We start from the raw sequence: 23,838 nt of genomic DNA on the forward strand, positions 1-23,838 counted from the left end.
GATAAAAAATGTCAAATCTATTTTATTTTGGTGTGGCTTCCATCCATTTAGAGTATTTTACTGTTATGGCAGGTGAATGGTCTATATTCTGAGGTTACACTTTAGCTCATTGTGTCTACTTTACAAGATTTGTAAACTTTCCTTCGTTATAGATTTAGGTTACATCATAGATTTGTAAACTTTCCTTCCTTGACAAGCTTTACCCTACATTTCTCAATAGTTACACTATTTTTCAATCAGATTAATTTTCATGAGTCATAAGAATTTGACTTGTACCCCACAAAAATAGTGCATACTTACATCATTAAACATTCCAGGCAAGTCTAATGCCTGTGTCATATGTCATAATCTACAGGTTCTTCAAGCCAGAGATGTCCAGTTTTTTTTAGGATATTTTGTGAAAAGTGTAAGAAAATCTGGCAGCTCTAAAAATGATGAACAATATGAAGAAACTTCTGTCATGCATAAAGTACCTGCTGGGGAAGAAGAAGACACATTTTTATTGGATCTTCAACCTGCAGAAAGGGGTGGGCAAAGTCAGATTCTGGAAGCAGATTTAGTACTTTGGACTGTGGGATCCAAACCTCAGATTCCATCTATTGAGGGCCAGGCTTTTCCTTTAAATGGCATGGGACAGGTAGAGATTGAAGAAACCCTTAAAGTAAAGGGCTATCATCGAACATTTGCAGTTGGGGATTTAGCAGGTTTGAGGGACCCCTCTGGAAGACTTCTTCCATCTACAGCACAGGTAAGTTGCCATTATTAATTGAATTTTTTAGAGTTGTTGCAAGTAGCATTATGTGTAAATATAATTAGTTAATGTCCAGTTGGAACTGCCTTTTTATAAGCAATCATCTTGTTTTACAGGTAGCATTTCAGCAGGCAGATTTTGCTGGTTGGAATCTTTGGGCAGCAATCAATAACAGGCCTCTTCTGCCATTCAGGTATTATCCACTTGTTTTAATAGTACCATTTGCTTAGGTAATGATTCCACACTCCATTGTTAGAACTATGTTAAAACATTTCAAGCAGGTTTTCTAGAAGAGAACAAATGTTTACTGAATCGGTCATCTATTAATTGCCTCTTAAGGATAATTATCTGATTTTGACTCTAATTTTTTTTTTCTCATTTCCACTCTAAATAAGATTTGGATGAGTTAATTCACGAGACCATATTGAGTTATGGAGGTTTCAAGGGAAATATGTACAATAGAAATACAATAAAGAGAAGGTAACCATGATTTCCAGGTATAAGTTATGCCAAGCTGCAATGGAAACATAGTTTGTTAGTAGCTAAGATTTCTTATTATTATTATTTTCACCAGAAATTTGGTGTAAAGGATTTCTGGCATGGCAGTTCATAACAATTCCTAGATCCTAGGAGACTGGTAAAGACGTTTGAAAAATATGGTACAAGCCAGTGCCAAGTAATGTAGAAATGACAAGAAAAAGGTGACAACCCTGACAAATAGTTAAGTGCTCAAATTTTTTAGTATTGTTATTAGTTCTTTTGTGAGGATTAATATAATAGCCTGTGTTATTACTTAGAGGATAATCTATAGTTTTAGAGCCTCAAATGCTTTACCAGGTTAGACTATCTACTTGCACTTCAAATTATGGTATTGAGGGTCAAGTATAAGTACACAAATTGAATATTATACACTTCTTACCTGCATGATTTTAGCATGCCTTTTAATAATAATTATTTGGATTTTATTGCTGCCATTGATGTATGCACATGTGTTTGTTGCAACTAACTTTCATACCCAGCTTGCTCCCACAAGCATGCCAGCACCTAAAGGAATAAGGAAAAAAAAGATGTCTTGGATGGGGCTGGTGTATGCTGAAGAGTACACTAGATTGAGGTGCCATCTAGATCAACTTTGTTGCCTCTGTCCCCAATGTGTAACGGTTTTGATTTGTCTTTTGCAAGACAACACAAAATAGAATAGTAAGAAGAGCAGCAACTAGGATCTCCTACCATTCAGTTTAAGGTCCATTTAGTTGATGATGTGGTGGATTTAAGTAAGAAGAGAGCAAAGGATGAGGTAATTTCAGCCTTGAGAGGACTTGATGATGATCATGGAGGCACAACCTATTGAGGATATAGATGACTTCTTAGCCCGGATTTTTAAGGCTAAAGAAAAGAAGGCAAAGAAGTTCTCTAAGATTACTAGAGATGTTTTAGGAACATGCATTGTGCAAGTGGCTGTCCCAATTGTTGATAAGCCTAGAGATGTGATCACTCCCATGGACTATCAGGTCACCACAATTGATATTGGGCCATCCACGAAGCAGCAAGAGTTGCAAGAGCTAAATGATTCTGCCAAGGCTATTGAGGCATGATAGAATAGAGTTGAAGAGAAGAAAGAAATGCAAAAAATGGAGAACAGGAGACTCAAGGAGTACATTGAGGGGTCGAATCCCCTAAGGCGTGAGGATCCTTCATTTGTTTCACCTATTGCCATTGCTCATGGATCACTAGGTGATCATGAGGCGATGAGGAATACATACCAAGAGGTTGGAAGATGGATAGAAGATATTTCAAAGCAAGTAGATGACTTCCTAGTCCAATTTGTCCAAGCCTATCATAGAACAATGCTTCTTATAAGCAAGATACAATGCTTGGAAGGAGTATGGGAAGAGTTCCAACTAGTGCAAGACAAGACTATTCCTTGCCTCAAGCTGTTGAAGCGGATTCCTACATCTACATTGATCTAGGAGGGAGCTATTCAAGAGGGAAATGTGTATGATTTCCATGGATGGTATTGTTCTTTGGCCATGAAGAAGTCAATATTTGATCATGCAAAAGATGAGTGCATGGAGATGGAAGGATCAATCCTAGAGATACAATCTAAGATCCTCACATCAATTGAAGAATTATTGGGACAAGACGTCCACACTTCTAGCACTTTGAATGTAGAAGGATTGAAAGAAAAGATGAAGTTTGTTTACTTAAAAGAGTTGGAGTCTATTAGGAAGAATCAGCTGAACAATTTGGTTTCCCTTATGATCCACATCAGCAACTTGCAAAAGCTTAAACCAGTTTGGGAAAACATTTTCGATGCTTTCTTGGATGCCTTGGATTTGATTGAATTGCAGCTAGATGGTTTGCCAAGTATCACAATGGAGGAGCTTAATTCAGTCATGTCTAGATTCGTTGAATATGCAGCTAGAGAGAGGGATGGAGGAAGGAATCTTCTAGAGGATAGCCTGCTTGATGACTAGGCGGCATTTCATTGGACCTCATTCCTCGAGTTTTGTGATATGGATAAGATTCCACTTTTTGATGTAAACCGTAATTAGGACTGTGTTGGCATGATCTTGACCCTTGATTCTAAATGAATCTTGGCTATTCATTTCCTTTTGAGACTCTATATAAACCCCTTCCCTCTCATTTGTAAGGGAGAGATTTTGAGAATTGTCACTTAGATGTTGCCAAAATTGAATTTAATCATTGAACTTGGTGATTTTTATGAGATCTTGGAGTATTGTGTGGTTCTCTTATCTCCAATTTAGTTTAGAAATTTGCTTTAAGCATTTTTAGTTGAATGAATCTATATGAAATTCATTTATCCATACCACTAGCTATTTTCTGATTGTGAATTTGCCTTGTATGATCAACTGGAATTTTATCTAAGCTTAACTTTTGTTTTTACTTGCACATTGATATTGATTGAATGGATGGTGTTAGTGTTGTTTACCTTAGAAGATTGCACTAAGCTTGTGTGGAGTTGTTCATAGTATGACAAAACTAAGCCTAGTTGAATTTCATTGAGTCATTCACTATCTCTTGCATTCTAGGATTAGACAGGATTAGAATAGAACTTTGTAAACCCTTTCCTTTTGCATTTTATTTCAAAATCTTTGTTAGAGATAGGACCAAGTGCTCATCTAGCTAAATCATAAGTCATTTCAAAACCGTGGCAAATATACTTCTATTCATGAGGATTTGGTTTGATTAGAACAATTGTATAAGTCCCTTGTGTAAACAGCAAATTATAGTGGCCATTGAGTTACCCACATGTCAAGAATTGATATTAGGAACCTTGGAGTCGTCTTGGTTGATCATATATTTAGCATCCGAGGTGATTTTGTTTAAGAGAGGGTAAAATACTTTGGTATTGTATTCTGTGTTAGAGGTGTCTAAAAAACACATCAACAGGCCCCCACACCTCAGCAATAGTGCATAAGTGTTTGATAAATTTCATAGACATTTAACTACATATGTCAATTCTAACTACAACAAGAAGTTTGGAAAACACTGAAGATAGGTGCTGCAACAGATTTGGGCAGCAAGCACAACTCAATTTCACAAACACCCGAAACTTGGTAATGCATATGAAAGCGGTTATAGGTCTACAACACTGGATTTATAACTGATATGAGGGGCAAACATGTCTAAATCACTGCCAAAAGCACTTAGAAATAATGAAGAGAAGCCTATTAATAAATTTCACGAACACTTAGAACTTGGTAACGTGTAAAAAAGTGGTTGCAGGTCTGCAACATTGGACAGGTCTAATGTATGCAGGTCAAAACAGCCACAAAATTCATCAAACACCTTCCAAAAACGTCAGAGAACACCTCCCAACATTACCCAGCAGCAACATACACCATCAGCACCACCAAACAGCAACAAAGGGGCCATGAAATGGAGGGAATCATACCCAGCATTAATTTTCCCTATATTTTATATAACCATCCCTTTTGCTGTCCCCCAGCCATCCCCAAAATTGGCAAAAAAATTCACCGCCTCGGAAACCCGTCCCAACATCTCCTGCCATCCTTGTCTTGGAAACTCGGGGTAACCTACTGAAGGTAAGCGAAACAATGTGAGCTTTTATGTTTCAGTTTAGTTACTTATAACTTTATTTTGTTAAAACCTATTTTAGTTTTATTGTAAATTTCTTGTTTGAAGTTTGTTTTTTATTAGAGGGAAAAGCAAGTTTTGAAGGGACCTTGAAACCCTCTACAGAAAGCTATCCACTAAGAAAAGTGACAGCAGAAGCTTAAGAAAAAAGGACCAGAGAAAAGATGGTTGACCACAAACCCACAACAGGTCAACAGCAGAAAGGAAGACTGGCGCTTGAGATAGAAGGCCAACTGAAAACCACCAAAGAGGCACCAACAACTAGAAATTGGGCCAAAAGGAAAGTCTTGTTGTGACCTTTTTCACACATCGCCCCATTGCAAATGGGACCCTCTCTTTTCCTGCTTTCTAGGGTTTTTGTTAGTGTCCCGTGGCCTTCCGCTTCAATTTTGCCAAGCCTTGCTCAGTTTTGAACAGTTCAAGTCCTAGAGATTGATAGCTAGTTTTTGCAAGCCAAGTGATACCAGAGTTCGGATACTGTCAAAGTGCCTAGAAAGGCCAAAGGACAAAGATCACAATTGATTTGGACGAATTTGGACGACTTCCTATTTTTAGAAAGTTTGCTTTTTTGCTTTTTCCTATTTTTTAGGAAGTTTCGTTTTTGGCATTTTTAGCCCAATCCCCGGTATGGCTATTTTTAGAAAGTTTTCCCTATTTTTTAGGGATGTCTACTTTTTGCTTTTTCGGAATGGGTCCTAGGGTTTGCACTGGTACCACTGACCTACTTTGACCGTGATTGAAAATTTTCAAATTTTGACCCAAAAAGATAAGTTTCTATATTTTAGGGAGTCATGGCGCATTCAAAGGATAATCAGTTCAAAAAAATCATCTAAGTCTGGAATGTCATCCTGATCCTAAAATGTCCTGAAATTTGGCTAAGTCTGGAATGTCATCTTGATCCTGAAATTTGATTAAGTCTGGAAAATTGAAGAATCCTCCAAAAACTAGATTCTACATTATAACTCCTGGAGGTCCGAAACCACTCTCAAACATCCTGACAATATATATGAAATATAACTTAAGTATAAGAACCACTTATACTTAAATGTTATATTTCATATATAGTCCGCCCTCTTGAGAGCCTCCAAAAGTTCGCCTTGAAGAGAGAGCTCTAAACTCCACCCTATGTTGAGAGATGCCTAAAGTCTGCCTTGAGGAGCTAGTCTAAAACTCTGCCTTGGTAGTCATGCTTTCAAAAGTCCGCCCTCCTTGATGTCTCATGAAAGTCCGCCATGATGGAGGTCATTCAAAAGTCCGCCATGAAGAGGATGGGATGAAGGCCTTCCAAAGTCCGCCATGCTTGGTGGAGAGGTCATAAAACTCCGCCCAAGATGGAAGGGGCATCAAAGTCCGCCTAAGGAGACGCCTCTCCAAACTCTGCCATATTGGAGGGATGTTTAAAGTCCGCTCATGATGGTGTGTAAGCCTCTTAAGGCCTCTCAAAGTCCGCCCTATCATGGGGAATGTCCAAAGTCCGCCATGTAGAGGTAGTCAAAAGTCCGCCCAACCATGATCAAGGTAAAGGAAGACCTTCCAAAGTCCGCCCTAGGAGAATGTTCAAAACTCCGCCATGTGTTGAGGTAGCATCAAAGGCCGCCCATGATGAAGACCATCAAAAGTTCGCCTTGAAGAGGGAGTTGGAAAGTCTGCCTTGGTAGAGGTAGCATCAAAGTCCGCCATGTGGGAGCCTTCCTAAACTCCGCCATGCCTTGGAGATGGTTCAAAAGTCCGCCCAGACTTAATGGTGAAGGTAGTAAGGTCATCAAAAGTCCGCCATGTTTGATGAAGATAGCCATGTCCTTCCTAAACTCCACCCAAGCAAGATGATGGAGGTGCTTCAAAGTCCGCCCTAGGAGGAAGGCATGTGAAGTGAACAAGAAAGAAAGTCTGCCTTCCATGAGCTAGAAAGTCCGCCCTACCTAGTAAACACTTCCAAGTGCAGTGTCAAAGAACCTAAAACCTCCGCCTTATGTAAGAGACATCAATGATGGCAACATGAAGATTGGAAGTCAGTAAATGGAGAGGTTAATATGATGCAATATGAAAGAGAAGTGATGACAGAAATTTAGCTAAGTATGAAGTGATACTTGGTGCCAAGTAGAAGTCCGCCCTACACTTGGACATGCAAGATGTTGTGAGGTGTCTAAAGTCCGCCAAAGGAGAGAGCCTCCAAAAGTCCGCCCTATGAATGGGATGAATGAAGTTTAAGGCAAGCAAACAAACATGATGATAGAAGTCATAAAACTCCGCCCAAGCATCATGTTAGAAGATGAAAACTCCGCCCAAGCATGAAGTTGAACATTCAAAACTCCGCCCTACTCTTGGAAGTCAAATAAAGTCAACAAGAATGTGAGTAATGTCATCAAATCTTCCCAAAAATCAAACTCCTAATTGTTGATGTGTATTTTGTACACGACCAAACACAGAATAAAATACCCAGAGGTATCTTATCCTCTCTTGAGTAAAGTCTCCGAATGCTGAAGATATCGCAGAAGGATCAATCGGAAGAACTTCAAGGTTCTGTTATGTAGGATCTCTACTCGTGGATAAGCACCAGTGGTTCTTGTGTTTACTATTTTACAAGGGGCCTTACGTACTTTCAAGGAAAGCTTGTTCGCGTGATTGCTTTTCTAATGAGAAACAGGATTCTCTTAAAACTAACTAATGTTTCAAAAAGATCAAAAGATAAAGGTTTTAAGGAGGCTATACTTAAACTAATCCTAAGAATGACTCAGTGATGATTGGTCTTGATAGAACTCTACCAAATTCAGTATTGCCAAAAGATTACAACCCCACTGGAATTGGTGCGATCTTCTAAGGGGATTCAATGATTTTCAAATCACCAAGGGGATAGATAATATCAGTAAGATACATATCAATGCCTCCAACAATGATTGAACTTCTTAAACAATCTCAATGTTTCCAGTTGACCACACAGGGCGTTCTTACAATCAGTAAGGAGCTAGTGGTTTGGAATATGAGTCTTATCAAAGATCAAGCACAACATTCGTCCTTCAAACTTAAAACTTAAATGCTATTTCTACTAAGAGTGATTCAAGAAGATAAACAAACATGAAAATAGCCACAAGAATTGCAATAAAACACCATAACTTCAATATTTCATTGATCTCATAGCCAAATAAAACAACAATTGTTCAACTTTCTCTCTTCACTACTAATTCTCTGCTGCTGACAATATTAAGCTTATAAATTCTAAATCTCTCTCTCTAACTCTCTAACTCTCTGAAATGAAATGAGTGAGGGCTTATATAGCACTCTCAAATACAATGAACAACCTGGATCAAAAGAAGATCAACGGCTGAGATTTTGACACCTAAACCCTAATTAGGGTTTGTTACAAAAAAGTCCCCATTTAGATAAACATTATCAATCCATAGCCAATAGGAATTGGCACAAATAACGAGGATACATAGCCCAATAGGAATTAAGTTGCCACATCATTTTATAACAACTTTTCATCTAGAACTTTGTTTCCTTTCCTATGCTCTTTTCTAGCATATTCAATGAATCTGGATGTAATCTTCTCAATCTCAACAATGGGAATCTCAGGAAGATTCTTCATTCGTTCTTCCAAGTGAAGGACCTGATCAAAAGCTGTGAGAAGGGTCGGCTCCCATCCAGGCTCAAGTTCTTTTGTCTTCTCAATCAGGAACATAGTAGCATTCATCTGATCTCGCTTCCTTTCCGTGACAATGTTCTCTTCCTTGCAGAAAATGCTCTTGATCCTGCCTTCCAACTCTTGGACATCCACATCTGTCTCGATCTCTATCCTTCTGTCAAGGATTGTACATAATACATCAAACACCTTGTCTTGAATAGGGTGGATGGTGTCTTCGACTCGGCTGCATCTGGTATTGATATCTTCGAAAAGAACTTCCTTCATCTGGAGCAAAGTTGACCACTGCAGAAGGCTATGGGCTTCTCCATCCATTATCTTCTCTTGTGCTAGAATCTGTCTCGGTGTCCTTCTTATCACTTGCAAGACCGGGATGATAACGTCTCTAGTGTGAGTGAATGCATCCACAGTTATCATTAGATTATGGATGATCTCAAGGACCTAGATAGCTCGATGGACTGTCTTCATCATTCTTGTTGCAAATTCAATGGCTACCTTGTCAGATTCATCAATCCAAGAACTCATGAGTTGGACCAAGCTCTTTACCCTTTCTGCCTCATTTATTGATTCAAGAGGAAGTGCATGCAAAGGAGATATTGCTGGATCCTGTCGTCTCAAAGGTTGATTAAGATGGCTAAAATAATTCCTCCAAGCACTGACCTCTCTTTCTAGCTTCTTATTCTTTTCCATTTCTTCTTTGAGTTTGTCATTAAGTGCTCTCATTGAATCAGTTGCTTCTTCCATAGCTTGCTCGGAGGTAAGTGGACCAAGATCAACTGTCTCTAGATCATATTCTTCTGCTAGAATCTCATCCTCATACTTGTCTACCACTGGTGTAGCTATTTGTACCTTTCTGGATCCTGCTTCATCTCTAATTACTTTTGACATCTTTGTGGCCTTCCTCTTTTCGATCTCTTCATGAGAACTTCGTATGAGACTTTCCAAGTCGAACACTTGTTCTTCCTCTTCGACTACAACTACCCTTGTCAGCCTTTCTTTTAGCCAATCTGGAATGGAAGACTTCCTTTCCCTCACTTGTATTTCTTTAGGCAGAGGTCTATCTTCCCTGAAAGGAGATGTTGCTTCATCATCATTCTTTTCTTCTTCTTGTTCATTAGCACCAACCTGGAGAGATTGACTCGATGAATGTTGAGGTGTCTGCCCTTTACCTTGTTTATCATTCTGCACCATGGATTCCATAGACTCATCAATTTCATACACTATCTGCCTTTGATCTTCTCCTTGACTTGCTTCCTTCTCATGCCTAGAAGATGTACTCGGTGGATGGTCAGGATTCACTTTTTGCTTCTTCTTGGAAGGTTCTCTCTTCTCAGGTCCTTCCTTTCTCTTCGATCCCTTGGAATGAGAAGCATTCTCACTCACACTTGCTTCTCCTTCCTCTGTTCTTGTTTCCAGGGTGAATGTCATAGATACATTCTGCTCTTTCAACTTTTGATGTTGTATGTCCACCCATCTGCGAGTGCAAGTTAAAATGGGATCCATCAATGCTCTTAAGTCTGCAACTTCGGGCTCGTTCCAATCTACCTTCACTTCTTTATCTTCCTTCTCAAAGGAAGATTGGAGATATCTACCACTGTCCTGGGCTTGATCAGCTACTCTATAAACCTTACATTTCCTGATGAGATCCAAGGGTAATCTAGAATGCATCTTTCTTTTCACCTCTATATCATCCTGAATATTCATCCAAAAGTCCTCTACTTGAAACTCATGCTTGTACTTCTTCCCGACTGTCTCTTTCATGTGACCATGAGGATCAAAATTCTCCCTTGAGGCAAAGGATGTGAACGAATATAGAGATAATTCCTTTTCTGCATCCTTTGCGGCTTGAGAGTTAGGGCATACTTCAATTGAACTCCCTAGTAGAATAGGTACAGGGATTCCATTTCCATGCTTATGTCTTGATGCTCTAGCATAGGCTGCCAACTGTTTGGTCACCTCAAGTAATATTATCCTATCTGTAGGATACCTTGGCAACATATAGGGAGGTGAAGGGCATCCATGGACCCTGATATAGGTGAATTTTGGAAACTGAATGAACCATGCACCATGCTTCTGCACGAGTTCTTGTGCCTCCGCAGACAATCGATGATGAATCCCTCCTTGCAATGTCCTGGTGATATACATCGTGAAGGTGTCATTGATTAGCTTGTAATCATTCCTTAGCGGATGATGTAGTTGAACATACAAATCACAAACTCTTATTTCTCCGGGTCCTCTTCCAACAACTCCTCTGTGTGGTAGTCCTGCATACTCAAAACTCCTGACTAAGGAATATATGACATAGGAACTCATGTGAAATGACTTGGTAGGGGCTAGCCTCCTCAACTGCACGTCCAGGCTATTACTAATGATTCTGGCCCAATTGAGCTTTCCTTTTCCTTGCACAATCACTTGTATGAAGAAGAACATCCATTTGTCGAAGAAGAAGGCTTGAGAGGCACCGGTAACCCGATTGAGCATAGTTATCAAGTCCTTGAATTCTTCTTGGAAATCAATTCTGTGCAGCGTATTGGGAATCTTGTTCAAGCGAGGTCTACTCTTGAGTAACCAATTCTTGTTGATGAAGTTCAGACAGGTTTCAGGATCATCCTCATAGATAGACCTAGCTCCTTCCAGACTTTTGTAGATCATGTCTCTCTACTCCGGGAGATGAAAAGCTTCACTTATAGCTTCCTCTGAAAGGTAGGCTAAGACAGTTCCATCCTTAGCTACGATCGTCCTCGAATGTGAATCATAGTGCCGGGCACATTCGATCATCAACTCGTGACACTTGACTGCAGGAGGGAAACCTGCGGCCTTGATGATGCCACTCTCAATTATCCTCTTCGCAACAGGTGACGGCTTGCCGATGTAAGGTGCTTCCTGAAACTTCTTCAGATTGAAGTTTCCTAGATTGGTGTCTCCGATATTGCTCCACTTGGACACGATCCTGGTCTCCAATTCATCGTTCTTCTGATCCTCCTTGATGAGAGCCTGCCGGGTAGTGGATCCACTGGCTTTGGGGGTCATCATTTGATACCTACACAAAAGGCTTAAAGTTAGGTTTGAGCATAATACCTTAAGGTATGGGATTTAAGTCTTTTCAAGGAAATAAATAAATATTTATTTGAAAATAATGTGATAAATCCTTAGAATTATGAATTTTGAAATTAATATTAATTGTGAATTGAAATCAGATCGTGAAAGACTTTACCTTACAAAGGATTGACATGGAAAATTAAATCAAATCTTGAATAAGCTTTCAAAAATCCGATTATACATACCTTTTCCTTGATTTCTAGCTATCAGCCTTGAAAAAGGATAAAGGAAAATGAGAATTTGCTGGATAAGAGGTCTTTGATCTGAATTTCAGACTCTTCCCTTGGATGAATTAACCTTCAATCAGCTTCTTGCAAGGAGTTCGCCTTCGACCAGCCTTCAAGTATTCTTCAAAATCTGGAAATTTGCCTTCAATCCGCTCAATTTCGCACCCCTAAATCTGCTGGAATTCGCACCTTCAGGTCTGCTCTCTAAATTCGCATAGGAGAAAATGAATAATTGATTAATGATTTCAAAACACACCTCTCCTTTATAGGGCGCTCACCTCACTTTACCCCTAGGCCGACTTGGTAAATGCTTAAATAAATAAAATAAAAACCCCTCTACAAGCTGGCCGACTTGATTTATAAAGCAAAAATAAGATGTCTTGAGCGCTAAAGTGGGGATTTTTTATTTTTAATATAATTTCAAAGCCTAAAGGTTGATTTTTTATTTTTATTTTAAGGCTTAGAAAAAATAAATTAATCAATTTATTAGTGCCTTAGCTCATGCGAATTTGTCTTAGCTCCTTAAATGAGGTTTGATTGGCAACTTAGTGAGAAGATGGATGCTAGAGTTTGATCAAGGTTTGATGAAGGCTCACTTTCTCCATAGGCACTAAAATGTTCAAAGTATGAGGAAGGCTTAAATTATTCCAAGGAGGCTTGCTTGAACTTCTAACCTAGGTTTATTTACCCCCTTAATCAACATCCTCACAACCTTGATTTGTCATCACTTCATGCTCTTATCATCAGAATTTTGCAACTTGTCTTTGTCTTAGCCCAAACAAGGTGAAGAATAGGCTTCCTCAAGGATTTCGCCCTGGACCCTTTGGAAGGGTCAGGAGCGATTTTCTTGATTAGGCCTCAATTGTCTCATTTTTTCACTCCAAAATCATCCGGAAGGTGAGCATATGCTTGCTTTAGTTTAACAAAGCTTAGGGATCCATCCTTTTAGCTTCTCACATGGGCAAATTAGGTGATAATGAGAATTTCGCTCTGGACCCTTTGGAAGGGTCAAGAGCGAAATTCACTTTTTGCTTGCTTATTCACACTCAATTTCACTTTTTTCACTTTAAATCCCTCATTTTGAATCCACTTCTCAACTTGGCAACATTGGTTTGATCTTCACGAGGCCTAAAAAGGAAAATTCGCTCAAAAACCTAGCCAGGGACAGGACCTATCCAAAATTTCGCTCTAGACCCTTTGGAAGGGTCAGGAGCGATTTTCTTGATTAGCTCAAAATCCACACTTTTGATGATCAAAAATCCTTCATAGGCAATCAAAAGAGCTTATCTCACCTAGGTCTAGGCCTGACTTTACTCACATTTTGGAGGAAAAGATGGTTTTTAGGGTTTTTGCTCTGGACCCTTTGGAAGGGTCAGGAGCGAAATTCTTGTTTTAGGCTTCTTCCTCCATCCTTTCAACTTGAATCAATCTCAAAAGGCAAGAAAACACTTCTCCTCACTCATCCAAGTTATAAAAACCCAAGTTTGACTTGATTTTGCTAGGAAAATAAGTGATTTTAGGAATTTCGCTCTGGACCCTTTGGAAGGGTCAGGAGCGAAATTCACTATTTGGCTCAATTCCTTCAAATTTGATAAATATTAGCAATTTGAAATCATTCCTAAGGACTTCTCTTTCTTGAACTCACCTTAGTCTGCACTAGACTTGGCACAAAATTGGGAAAAAAGGTGGTTTTGAGAAAATTCGCTCTGGACCCTTTGGAAGGGTCAGGACCGAATTTTTCATTCTTGACTTGATCCTTCATCTTTTCAATCTCACTCTTCCTTACAAGATAAATTTCATCATTTCTCATCCAAGGAACAAGGTTTTAAGCTCAAGCAAGGTTAAAAGAATAGGTTTGTAAGGAATTTCACTCTGGACCCTTTGGAAGGGTCAGGAGCGAAAATCATGATTTTGGCTTGATTGTTCATTTTTTTCACCTTCAATCTTCTCTGGGAGGCAAACATAGATCATTCTCCTTTCATCTCCATCTTGGTCTTGACTTTGGCTAAGGGAAAATGAGTGTTTTGAAGAATTTCGCTCTGGACCCTTTGGAAGGGTCAGGAGCGAAATTCACTTTCTTGGCCAAAATCCTTCATCTCCTCCACCTCAAGTCACTCCCTAAGGCTAGAACATTCAAAACACCTCCAAACATGTCTTAGAAACTAAGAATTTAGCTTAGACAAGGAAGAAATTGAGGTCTTCAAGGATTTTCGCTCTGGACCCTTTGGAAGGGTCAGGAGCGAAATCCTCACTCTTGGCTAGTTTCTTACTTCCTTTCATCTCATTCTCCTCCAGACTTGATCAATTCAACATCCTCTCATCATGATCAAGACAATCCTCCATCCAACTGGGTCTAGGCAAGGTCAAACTAGGTTTTTAAGGCCAAAAGAAGGCTAAATGGAGGATTTTGCTCTGGACCCTTTGGAAGGGTCAGGAGCGAAAGTCCTCTTTGAGGTTGATTTTCATCATCTCAAAGTCTAAAACCTCTTCTCTAAGGCAAACATGCATCAAAACCTACCAAACCATGCCTTAGAAGTTCCAAACTTGGTCAAGCTAAGGAGCAAAATAGAGGAAATATGAATTTCCCTCTAGACCCTTTGGAAGGGTCAGGAGCGAAATTCTAATTTTGAGCACATTTCTCCATTCTTTCAATTCCAATCCACCTCAAAAGGCAAGGATACGTCACCGCATACCTATCTATGCCATAAAAACCAAGGATTCGACCATCTCCAAGGGAAAATAGTTGTCCTTCAAGAATTTCGCTCTGGACCCTTTGGAAGGGTCAGGAGCGAAATTCTAATTTTAGCTTAATTCCTTCACTTTTGGTGATCATAAGCAACTCAAAGCCATGCCTAAGGACTTCTTCGATCTTGATCCACACTTGGCTACACACAAAATTGAGAGGAAAAGATGGATTTTAGGAATTTCGCTCTGGACCCTTTTGAAGGGTCAGGAGCGAAATTCTCATTTTGAGCTAATCTTCCACTTGCTTCCTCCTTTTCATGCCTTGGACACACTTTGTTAGGCTTCCTTCCATCATGATCATGCAAATTTATCCTTTAGGTTGACATATAGCTCCAGTTTTTGTAGAAAGTAAGGTTTTACATGAATTTCGCTTTGGACCCTTTGGAAGGGTCAGGAGCGAAATTCCTCTTTGAGCTCAAGTCCTGGCTTTATTTTCACCTTTCTTCATTCAAACAAGTGTTTTTACCTTCATTCAAGCCTAGGAATGGGTTAGCTCATAGTTTGGGTCAAGGTGGAGTGTCTTGTAGAGGAATTCGCTCTGGACCCTCTGGAAGGGTCAGGAGCGAAATTCCTATTTTAGGCTAACTTCCATCATTTTATCGCTTCAAACCTTCTTCCTAAGGCAAAAATGCATTCCAGCCCTTGAAATCACCTCGTGAGTCTCCCGTTGGCCATTGACTCTACTTAATAGGCTTTGACCGGGAGGAAAACAAGACTCTGACAAGAAAACCATCAATCCAGACCTACCTTGACCTGAGACCTACTACTTCTTCACTCATTCTATCCATCTTTATTCCTCTGAAAGGTAAAACAACTCTTGTGACAACCTTAGGGTTCAAGGTAGACAATATCTGACTTCCTAAATCCAGACTACACTGAGCTTTGAAGGAAACCCTAATCAACCCCGCCCAGGCGACCACTCACTCACTCAAAACTTAGCAAGCAGGGAGAAAACCTAGCTAAGGGAAAAGCAAAACCTAAGAAAAAAGAGGGGGTCCCCATCCTAATGGGGTGATGTGTGAAATGGTCACAACACTAATCAAATTAGAAAGTTGGAAAAAGAGATTTTCAAAGATCATTGAGTTGAAAAGTCAAAATGGAAACTCAAAATTAAAATTGGAAAGAAGATATTTACAAATCAAAAGGATTTTCATATTGAGTTCCAGATTAGAAACTTTTTGGAAGATACTATTTTATGAGCCTAGTTCGAATTAATAAACTAAAAACAATTTAGAAACTTGCATAAGTAAAGGATTTTCAAACTAGAGAAGATGACAACACTTTCCCAAAGGTTCGAGTTAGATTTAGAAACATGAGTTGGAGGAGTTTGCATGTTTCTAATTGGGAATTCAACTTCATTTACAAATACTTCATTTGTGACTTCATTTTTACACCAAGAAGTTTGAAATTCTTAAGGAGAGCATAGTGAAGTGTTTGCAGATTGGAGTTCATCTGTAGGAAATCTTGATATTGCTTGCAGTTGGGTGAGCTTCTTGTCAAAGAATCCGCAGATTTTGGAGTATAACCAGCTAATAGGAGGCAGATCATTCGGATTTTCTGAGTTTTTCTAAAGATCTTTTTGTCTTCTTGTCTTTTTCTTCTCTCCCCATCGAAGGTGAAGTTGGTTAAGTACAGATTTATTACATTCTCTGAGATTTGAAAATCCGTTGGAGATGATTTTTGTGGACTTGTTCAAGTTTTTAGTGGGAATAATCATTTTGTTGACTAAATGGAATGAAAGTTTTGAAGTTATAAAAGGTTGGAGAATTTACATGTGAAAATCCCATTCTCATGGCTAAGTATGAAAATGAAATAAAATCTCCAAACACTTAGCCGTTCGCAGCCTCGATTTTCTTTAATCCAAGATACATTTCTAACTTATTTTCCTTTGGTTTTACAGGTCGTAGGAGGAAATAGAAGCGGGATCATCATAGAGATCGCAACTGGAGTTTCAAGCCAAACGAAAGATTGAGGACAAGTTCACAGGCAAGGTTCATCCGGGCATGAAGATAGCCAAAATTTGGCTAAGTATGAGAAATGTTTCTTCCAATTTCCTCAATTATGATGAAAGCATGGAGAAATTCTTCTCCAAATGTCAGGGTATCAAGAAGGAAGGCATGATCACAACGAATGTTTGAATAGCTTGATCCTATCGTTTTATATTTGCAAAGGGTTATCTAGAGCTTTTACCATCCTCGTGCGCAACATAAATTGGCAGTTGAAGGCAGGATCGTCACAAAAAACACAAATGGAGTTTCAAGCCAAATTCAGAATTGAAGACGAGACCATGAGCAAGGTTCGTCCGAGTATAGAGAGGGCCAAAATTTGGCTAAGTATGAGAAATACTTTGCGAAGAGATTTCTTCTCCAAATTCGAGGCACTTGAAAGAATCTCAAGGCATCAAGAAAGAAAAGTTCTCAGACTTGGTGAAAATATGGAAAAGTTAAATAAATCTCCAAACTTCTTGAAGGATTTCATCTCCTGAAGAAATTAAAAAAAAAAGACAAGCTCCCAAGTAGAATCAAATGGTGACAAGAAGGAATCAAATTTCCATACTTAGACAGTTTCTTTACACAAATTGGAGAATTCAAGGAAGACATCCAACACGTTGAGGTGGCGCCTCATCATCTTCCAACCAATCAGATTGTTCCAAGTCAACATGTCCAGGTTCGATGAATTTGACTTATCCAGAAGCTTCTAGAAGGGCACACTTCACAATGCAACAACCTTCTATTTTCATTGATGGTTCATATTTAGCAAGAAGGACAAGTGTCCCAAATGTAATTTTCTCATTGGTCGAGGGTAGTTAGTTTTGGGAAACCCTAATTAGGGTTTGTAGCTTTCAATCTGGGCCCTTGATCACTGATTGATCTCGGCCGTTCATTTATTTTTGAAAAACTATATAAGGCTACCTCTTCTCATTTGGAGAGTGTGAGGTTTTTGATGTATTGTTGCGTAAGGTCATTTCCAGATAATATATTGCATGTGCGCTTGCTTTGTAATCCCTATTGTTTGAATGATTTGCATGGTTTCAATTTCCTCAACACTTAGTTAAAATTAATTTAGATTTGCTTTCATTGTTGTTAATTTGAATGAAGGATTTGATAAGTGTCAATCTATGGTGTATCTCCGCTCATACTTTTGGTGAATGGATGATTTCCATTTCACTGTGTAAAGTTAGTGTGAGCCCATCCTCTGTGCATCCCATGCATCCCAACATCTTAATCATAAGCACAATACATTGAAGATTGCACCGACTTTGTGTAGTTGTCCTTAGTGTGGCGAAGCAAAGTTTGGTTTCTCGAGAGCACCCAATTGATACCGTCTCTGAAGTTCGTAGGATTAGATTAGCCTTCTCAAACCCTATCCCTTTTTCCTTTTCTTTTGAAAGTCTAAACCCCAGAAAATCCAAAAAAAAGAGAGCCTAAAATTGCTAAATCCATCTAAGTCTAGCCGTTCAAGACAGTTGTTAAACGTAAGTCCCCCTTGAGATGTATGTTAAACGTAAGCCCCCCTTGAGATTTTCAGCATACACTACCCAAGAAGCTATTCCAATAAAGTCGCTTGTTCGCACATATAGACCTTGGAATCAGTAGTGCTTTTTCAGGAGAGGATAGAATACCTTCGGGTATCCTATCCTAATGTTTGGTAGATGATAAAACAAACATCAACAAGTCCTAGAAAAACCAAACAGCTGAACAGAAGCTAGACTTAAGCTGTCACACAAGTCATGGAGGTTTGAAATTGACCCAATCCAGGGTTCGCTGAAATATCAAAGAATTATTCACATCCACATATTTATCCTTGATAGGGGTTCCCCTTAAGGCCTCAAATGAATCTTCAACAGCCCATCCCTTACTAGGGGTCAACTTGTTACATTTTTTATTCATGACAGTGGCACCTCTCAGGGTTACATCAGAATTTTTAACATTCATATTATTGTTGGGAGGTGTTCCTCATGGGGCCTCAACTGAATCCTCATCAAAACCTTTATCAGGAACAACATTTTTCTCATCCGTAGAAGAGGAATCTTTACAATTTTCAGAAACACTAACACCACTGTAGCCTACATCATTCCATTAGAAGTTTTTTTTTTTAATTATTTAATTATAATTTTGTATTGTGAAGGTTGTTCAAACCCATTTTGCTTGCAACACAACCATCTTGTGACAACTTATGAAGGTTTTGGAGGCACTTTTTAACATCGTCATTCATCACAATTGGTCCATACAGAGGCAGTCCAATAGTGAGAAGCCAACAAATACTAAATGGATGATCTTAGATGACATTTGATGGGATCATGTGGAATATCTCCCTGGTTTCAAATAGGTGCATGATGTACTAAATATAGATGGGACAAAAGGATCACCTTCCTACATCTTGCTTTTGCATAGAGTCCAAAATACTCTAGTGTTTAGATCTTTTTTGAATCAATGAGGATTGCCCCATACAGGGATTTTGAAGTTGTTAGGCAATAAAAGGCAACATGTAGTAGACTCTAACCTAATCTTGATTTGCAGGATTTAGTCACAATTGATTTCATTGATTTTATACACTCCAATGGTTGAAATGTTGGAGCTCTTTATAACAAGTTAAAGAAAGATGCTTATAGTTGATGACACTTCCATGCCTAACAAATTTTTCACCAACAATCTCATGTGATCAAAGTTTTAACTGAAGTAAGTTCTGTTAATTTTTTATCTAGATGCTATAGTTAAATTTTAAAAAGACAACATTTTCAAGTTTGAAGTTTTATTGTCTCTCTCTCTCTCTCTAGCATTGTCTCAATATTGAATAGACTACTAGTTCATTTGCATTTGAGCAGAATAGGATGTAATGTCCCCTATCTGATTAACATAATTAATTAATTTCAATATATTAAAATTGATTGAAAGACTAAACATGGAGCCAGTCGTTGATATTCTTCAATTAGTTATTAACAAGTACTTGTGTATTTTTCCTCGTTAGATGATTAATCTCGTTATTCCTCCCATTGAATATTTCCTAAGAGTTCTTTCTAATAATTTTATTGACCCAATATTATTATTACTTTTATCAAAACATCCTCTATATATATATATTGTAATTTTAAACCCTAGGTATATTAATCAGACTTATATAATTGATTGTGCCCTAGGTTGTAATCAGATTTGCAGTATTTTAGTAAATCAACTTAGATTAATTATGCCCTAGATTGTAATCAGATTTGCAGCATTTAATAAGCCAACATAAATAAAAAATAAAACAATAGACAAACAAGCATACCCTGGGAAAACCTCCAAAGAGGAAAAACCCATCATGAAAGACCCACAGGTCAGATTATATATTCTCCTCTAAATATAAGTACAATACTTAGCTTGAATCTGATCTTCACATATCAGATCTGTCCCTTGAATGCTTCAAAGCCTTGCATAAAAATCGCTATGTCCTCTTCGACAATTTCGCACCAATCTGAAATACAATTTAGCACCAATCTGAAATAGTTCGCACTCTTCCTTGAATTCGCACAGCAAAGCTAAATCGCCTTTGTGTGTTAACTTGATGATTGATTATGACTTACAATTTGTCATTTATTTATATGTATCTTTTGCACTTTGAAATGCAAGTCGGCCTCCTTGGTTTTGGCGCCAATAATTAAATGGCATGTATTTTGTATAGCGTGGCAATGTGAGTGAGAAAGGGTCACGTTACCCTAGGATAGGACCCGGTCCTAAAGGGGGGGGGTTCGGATGTTGCCTTAAGGCAATCCGAACCCCTATAAGCCTAGTTACAATCAACACTCCCTCTTAACTAGGGAGGAGGAGAATATATAATCTGAACCTTTAAGTTCCATCTAGCACACAAGCATAGGATGGTTCTAGCACACAAGCATAGAAAGTGTAATACACCAGTGGGTCTTTACATTATTACAATTATCCATCTAGCACACAAGCATAGATTGGATGTAGTTCATTCTTGCACACAAGCAAAGAATGATTCAAAGTGCTACCAATAGTCACTGAGATTGAAGCTCCCTCTCAATCAGGGTTCCGTTTTCCATGACACCAAGTCTATCTCTGAAGTACTCGAACTTCACTTTGGATAAAGGTTTGGTGAGGATGTCAGCAATCTGTTCATCTATGCTAATGTACTTTAGATGAATGGCGCCTCTCTGCACCATATCCCGAATGTAATGATAGTGAGTTTCCACATGTTTGGACTGATCATGAAATATAGGATTTACTGACATCTTTATACAGCTTTGATTATCACAATGAATGGTGGTAGGATCATTGACTTGACCAAATAATCCAACAAGGAGCTTATGAAGCCACACTGCTTCTCTAGATGCAACAGATGCGGCAATGTACTCAGCTTCTGCAATGCTTAATGCTACCGAAGATTGCTTTCTGCATGCCCAAGAGATCACTACTGAACCCAAGTTGAAGCAAATGCCTGAAGTGCTTTTCCTGTCCTTGACACTTCCTGCCCAATCTGAATCTGAGTAGCCTTTCAGGAGGATTGGGGTATTGAGTGAATACTTCAGCCCATAACCAATCGTGCCACGTAGGTATCTTAGAATGTGTTTGGCAGCAACCAGGTGAACATGTTTAGGTGAGCTTATGAACTGACTAAGAGCCTTCACAACATAACAGATATCTGGCCTAGTATTGACTAGGTACATTAGGGAGCCAATCAACTGCCTGTACTCAGAAGGATCTGCAAAATCCGAGTTAGCTGCAGAAACACTTAACTTCTTTAAGTTAGATTCCATAGGAGTACGCATAGGTTTACAATCTATCATTCTAAATCTTTTCAAAATATCAATAGTGTATTTTCCCTGACTTAGAAAGATTTCATTAGCTCTTTGCCATACCTCTAACCCTAGGAAGTAGTGCATTAGACCTAAATCCTTCATTTCAAATTTTGAGGCTAATTCATTTTTACATCTTATGATTAATTTATTTTCACCCGTGAGAAATAAATCATCTACATACAAAACTAAAATAAGCATCTCATCATTATAAATTTTCAAGTAAATGTTAGCATCATCATCATTCTTGGAAAACCCTAAACTTAGTAAGTACTTATCAATTCTTTCATACCAAGCGCGAGGAGCCTGTTTGAGCCCATATAAAGCTTTCTTCAACCTGCAAACATGAGAATCTCTTTTATGGATTACATAACCTTCTGGTTGCTCAATATAGACTTCTTCCTCAATGACACCATTAAGGAAGGCTGTCTTAACATCCATTTGATGCAGCTCCCAACCTTTGGCTGCAGCAATAGCTATTATAGACCTAATAGAGGTATATCTAGCAACAAGGGCAAATGTTTCTTCATAATCTATTCCTTCTTTTTGAGAAAAACCACGAGCTACAAACCTAGCTTTATATTTTTCAATACTACCATCAGCATTATGTTTAATCTTAAACAACCATTTAGAGGAAACGACAGACTTACCTTTGGGTTTGGGTACAATGTCCCAGACATCATTCTTGATGATAGACCCATACTCTTCATCCATGGCTAATTTCCAAGCATGATGGGACATAGCTTCTTTGATATTGTGGGGTTCAGACTCAATTATATTGCACATCACAGAAATGTAGTTGGCGTGATTTTGGACACTCTTGCTATTTCTGAAGGTTCCTTTGGGAGCAACAAACCCTTTAGCATCTTGAATTGTATTTCTGACCCAAAGTGGTCTCTTCTTGCAGACCACAATATCCTAAGGTATATCAGTAGATTGCATGGGTTCTGATGAGTCATTCTGAACTTCCTGATCTGGAAGATCAGTAGACTCCTCCTGTAACTTAGGGTTAGCATCAACAATTGAATCTTGTTTTTCCATCACCATATCATCATTGTTGATTAATGAACCTTTAGATCTTTTGAAAGCAATATCTTCTTCAAAAGTTACATCTCTACTTACCTCAACATACCTTTGACCTGAAATGTAGATCCTGAAGGCTTTGGAAGATTTGCTGTATCCTACTAGGATGCCTTTCTTTCCAGATGGATCCAGCTTGGTTTGTTTTTCTTTAGGCACGTGAACATACACAGGGCTTCCGAATATCCTTAGGTGACTGATGTCTGGTTTGATTCCTAAAAAGGCTTCTTCAGGTGTCACATCCTTTAGGACTCGATGAGGACATCTATTCTGAATATAAACTGCAGTTTTGGATGCTTCTGCCCATAGAAAAGGTTGCAAGTCCTGATCATGTATCATGGCTCTTGCAGCTTCAACAATGGTCCTGTTCTTTCTTTCAGCAACTCCATTTTGTTGAGGGTTGTAGGGAACATAGAACTCCCTCTTAATTCCCGCTTTAACACAAAAGTCATAGAAGCTACCTGAGGTGTATTCACCTCCATTGTCAGACCTCAAACATTTAATTCAATTTCCTGTAGTATTTTCAACTAAGGCTTTGAACTCTTTAAATCTGTTTAGGACTTCTTCAGACTCTTTAGTTTTAAGAAAATAGATCCATGTTTTCCTAGAGAAATCATCTATGAAGATAACATAGTATAGGAAACCGCTAGGAGATGCTATTGACATAGGACCACATAAATCTGAATGAATAAGCTCTAACCTTCCTTTAGCCCTACTATCACTTTTATGAAAGGGATTCTTTACATTCTTACCCATTGCACAACCTTTACAAGCATCATCATGAGATAAACTGAGATTAGGCATACCTTTGACCATTTTACCGAGAGTGGGAAGAGCTTGAAAGTGAAGATGACCCAATCTTCTATGCCATAGCTCGCATGATTCAGGGGTCTCATGAATGAGAGCTTGAATTGGATTAGCTGTAAGCTTATATAAACTATCACATCTATTTCCAATAATACGAGTAGATTTGAAGTTAGCTTTCTTAGACCAAGTGAGTACTTTCCCTTCAGAAAATGCTATTTGCAAACCCTTATCTTCTAAAGCCGAAATGGAAATAAGATTTCTTTTAATACCAGGTACAAATAGAATATCACAGAGTTGTAAGGAAATACCAGAGTCTAGTTTTAAAGAGGTAGAGCCAGAACCTTTTACCGAGTATCGAGCATCATCACCGATAACTACATGAAAATTGGTGTCTTTTTCAATTAGATCTGAGAGATGCTCACGAAATCCTGAGATGTGTCTGGAGGCACCACTGTCAAGTATCCACGTATTGCTGTCCGTAGGAACATTGCTGGAAAGAGCAGAGATAAAAAGCTAGTCTTCACTTTGTTCGGCAACTTCATTTGAATTAGCTTCCCTTTCCTTTGGGTCATTCTGA

At 38.7% G+C, this 23,838-nt stretch overlaps 1 protein-coding gene across 3 annotated transcripts in view; it reads left to right on the forward strand.

Annotated features, from left to right (window-relative positions):
• LOC131076973 (alternative NAD(P)H-ubiquinone oxidoreductase C1, chloroplastic/mitochondrial) overlaps nucleotides 1–23,838 on the forward strand; it is a 110,379-nt gene that overhangs the window by 65,228 nt on the left and 21,313 nt on the right. For all 3 annotated transcript variants that reach the window (XM_058014336.2, XM_058014331.2, XM_058014345.2), the window contains 2 exons: nucleotides 356–748; nucleotides 868–944. In XM_058014336.2, coding sequence (XP_057870319.2) covers nucleotides 356–748; nucleotides 868–944 — 470 coding nt within the window. The remainder of the gene's footprint in view (nucleotides 1–355; nucleotides 749–867; nucleotides 945–23,838) is intronic.

This window comes from Cryptomeria japonica, chromosome 10, assembly GCF_030272615.1.
Source record: "Cryptomeria japonica chromosome 10, Sugi_1.0, whole genome shotgun sequence".
In the NCBI taxonomy this organism is placed as follows: domain Eukaryota; kingdom Viridiplantae; phylum Streptophyta; class Pinopsida; order Cupressales; family Cupressaceae; genus Cryptomeria; species Cryptomeria japonica.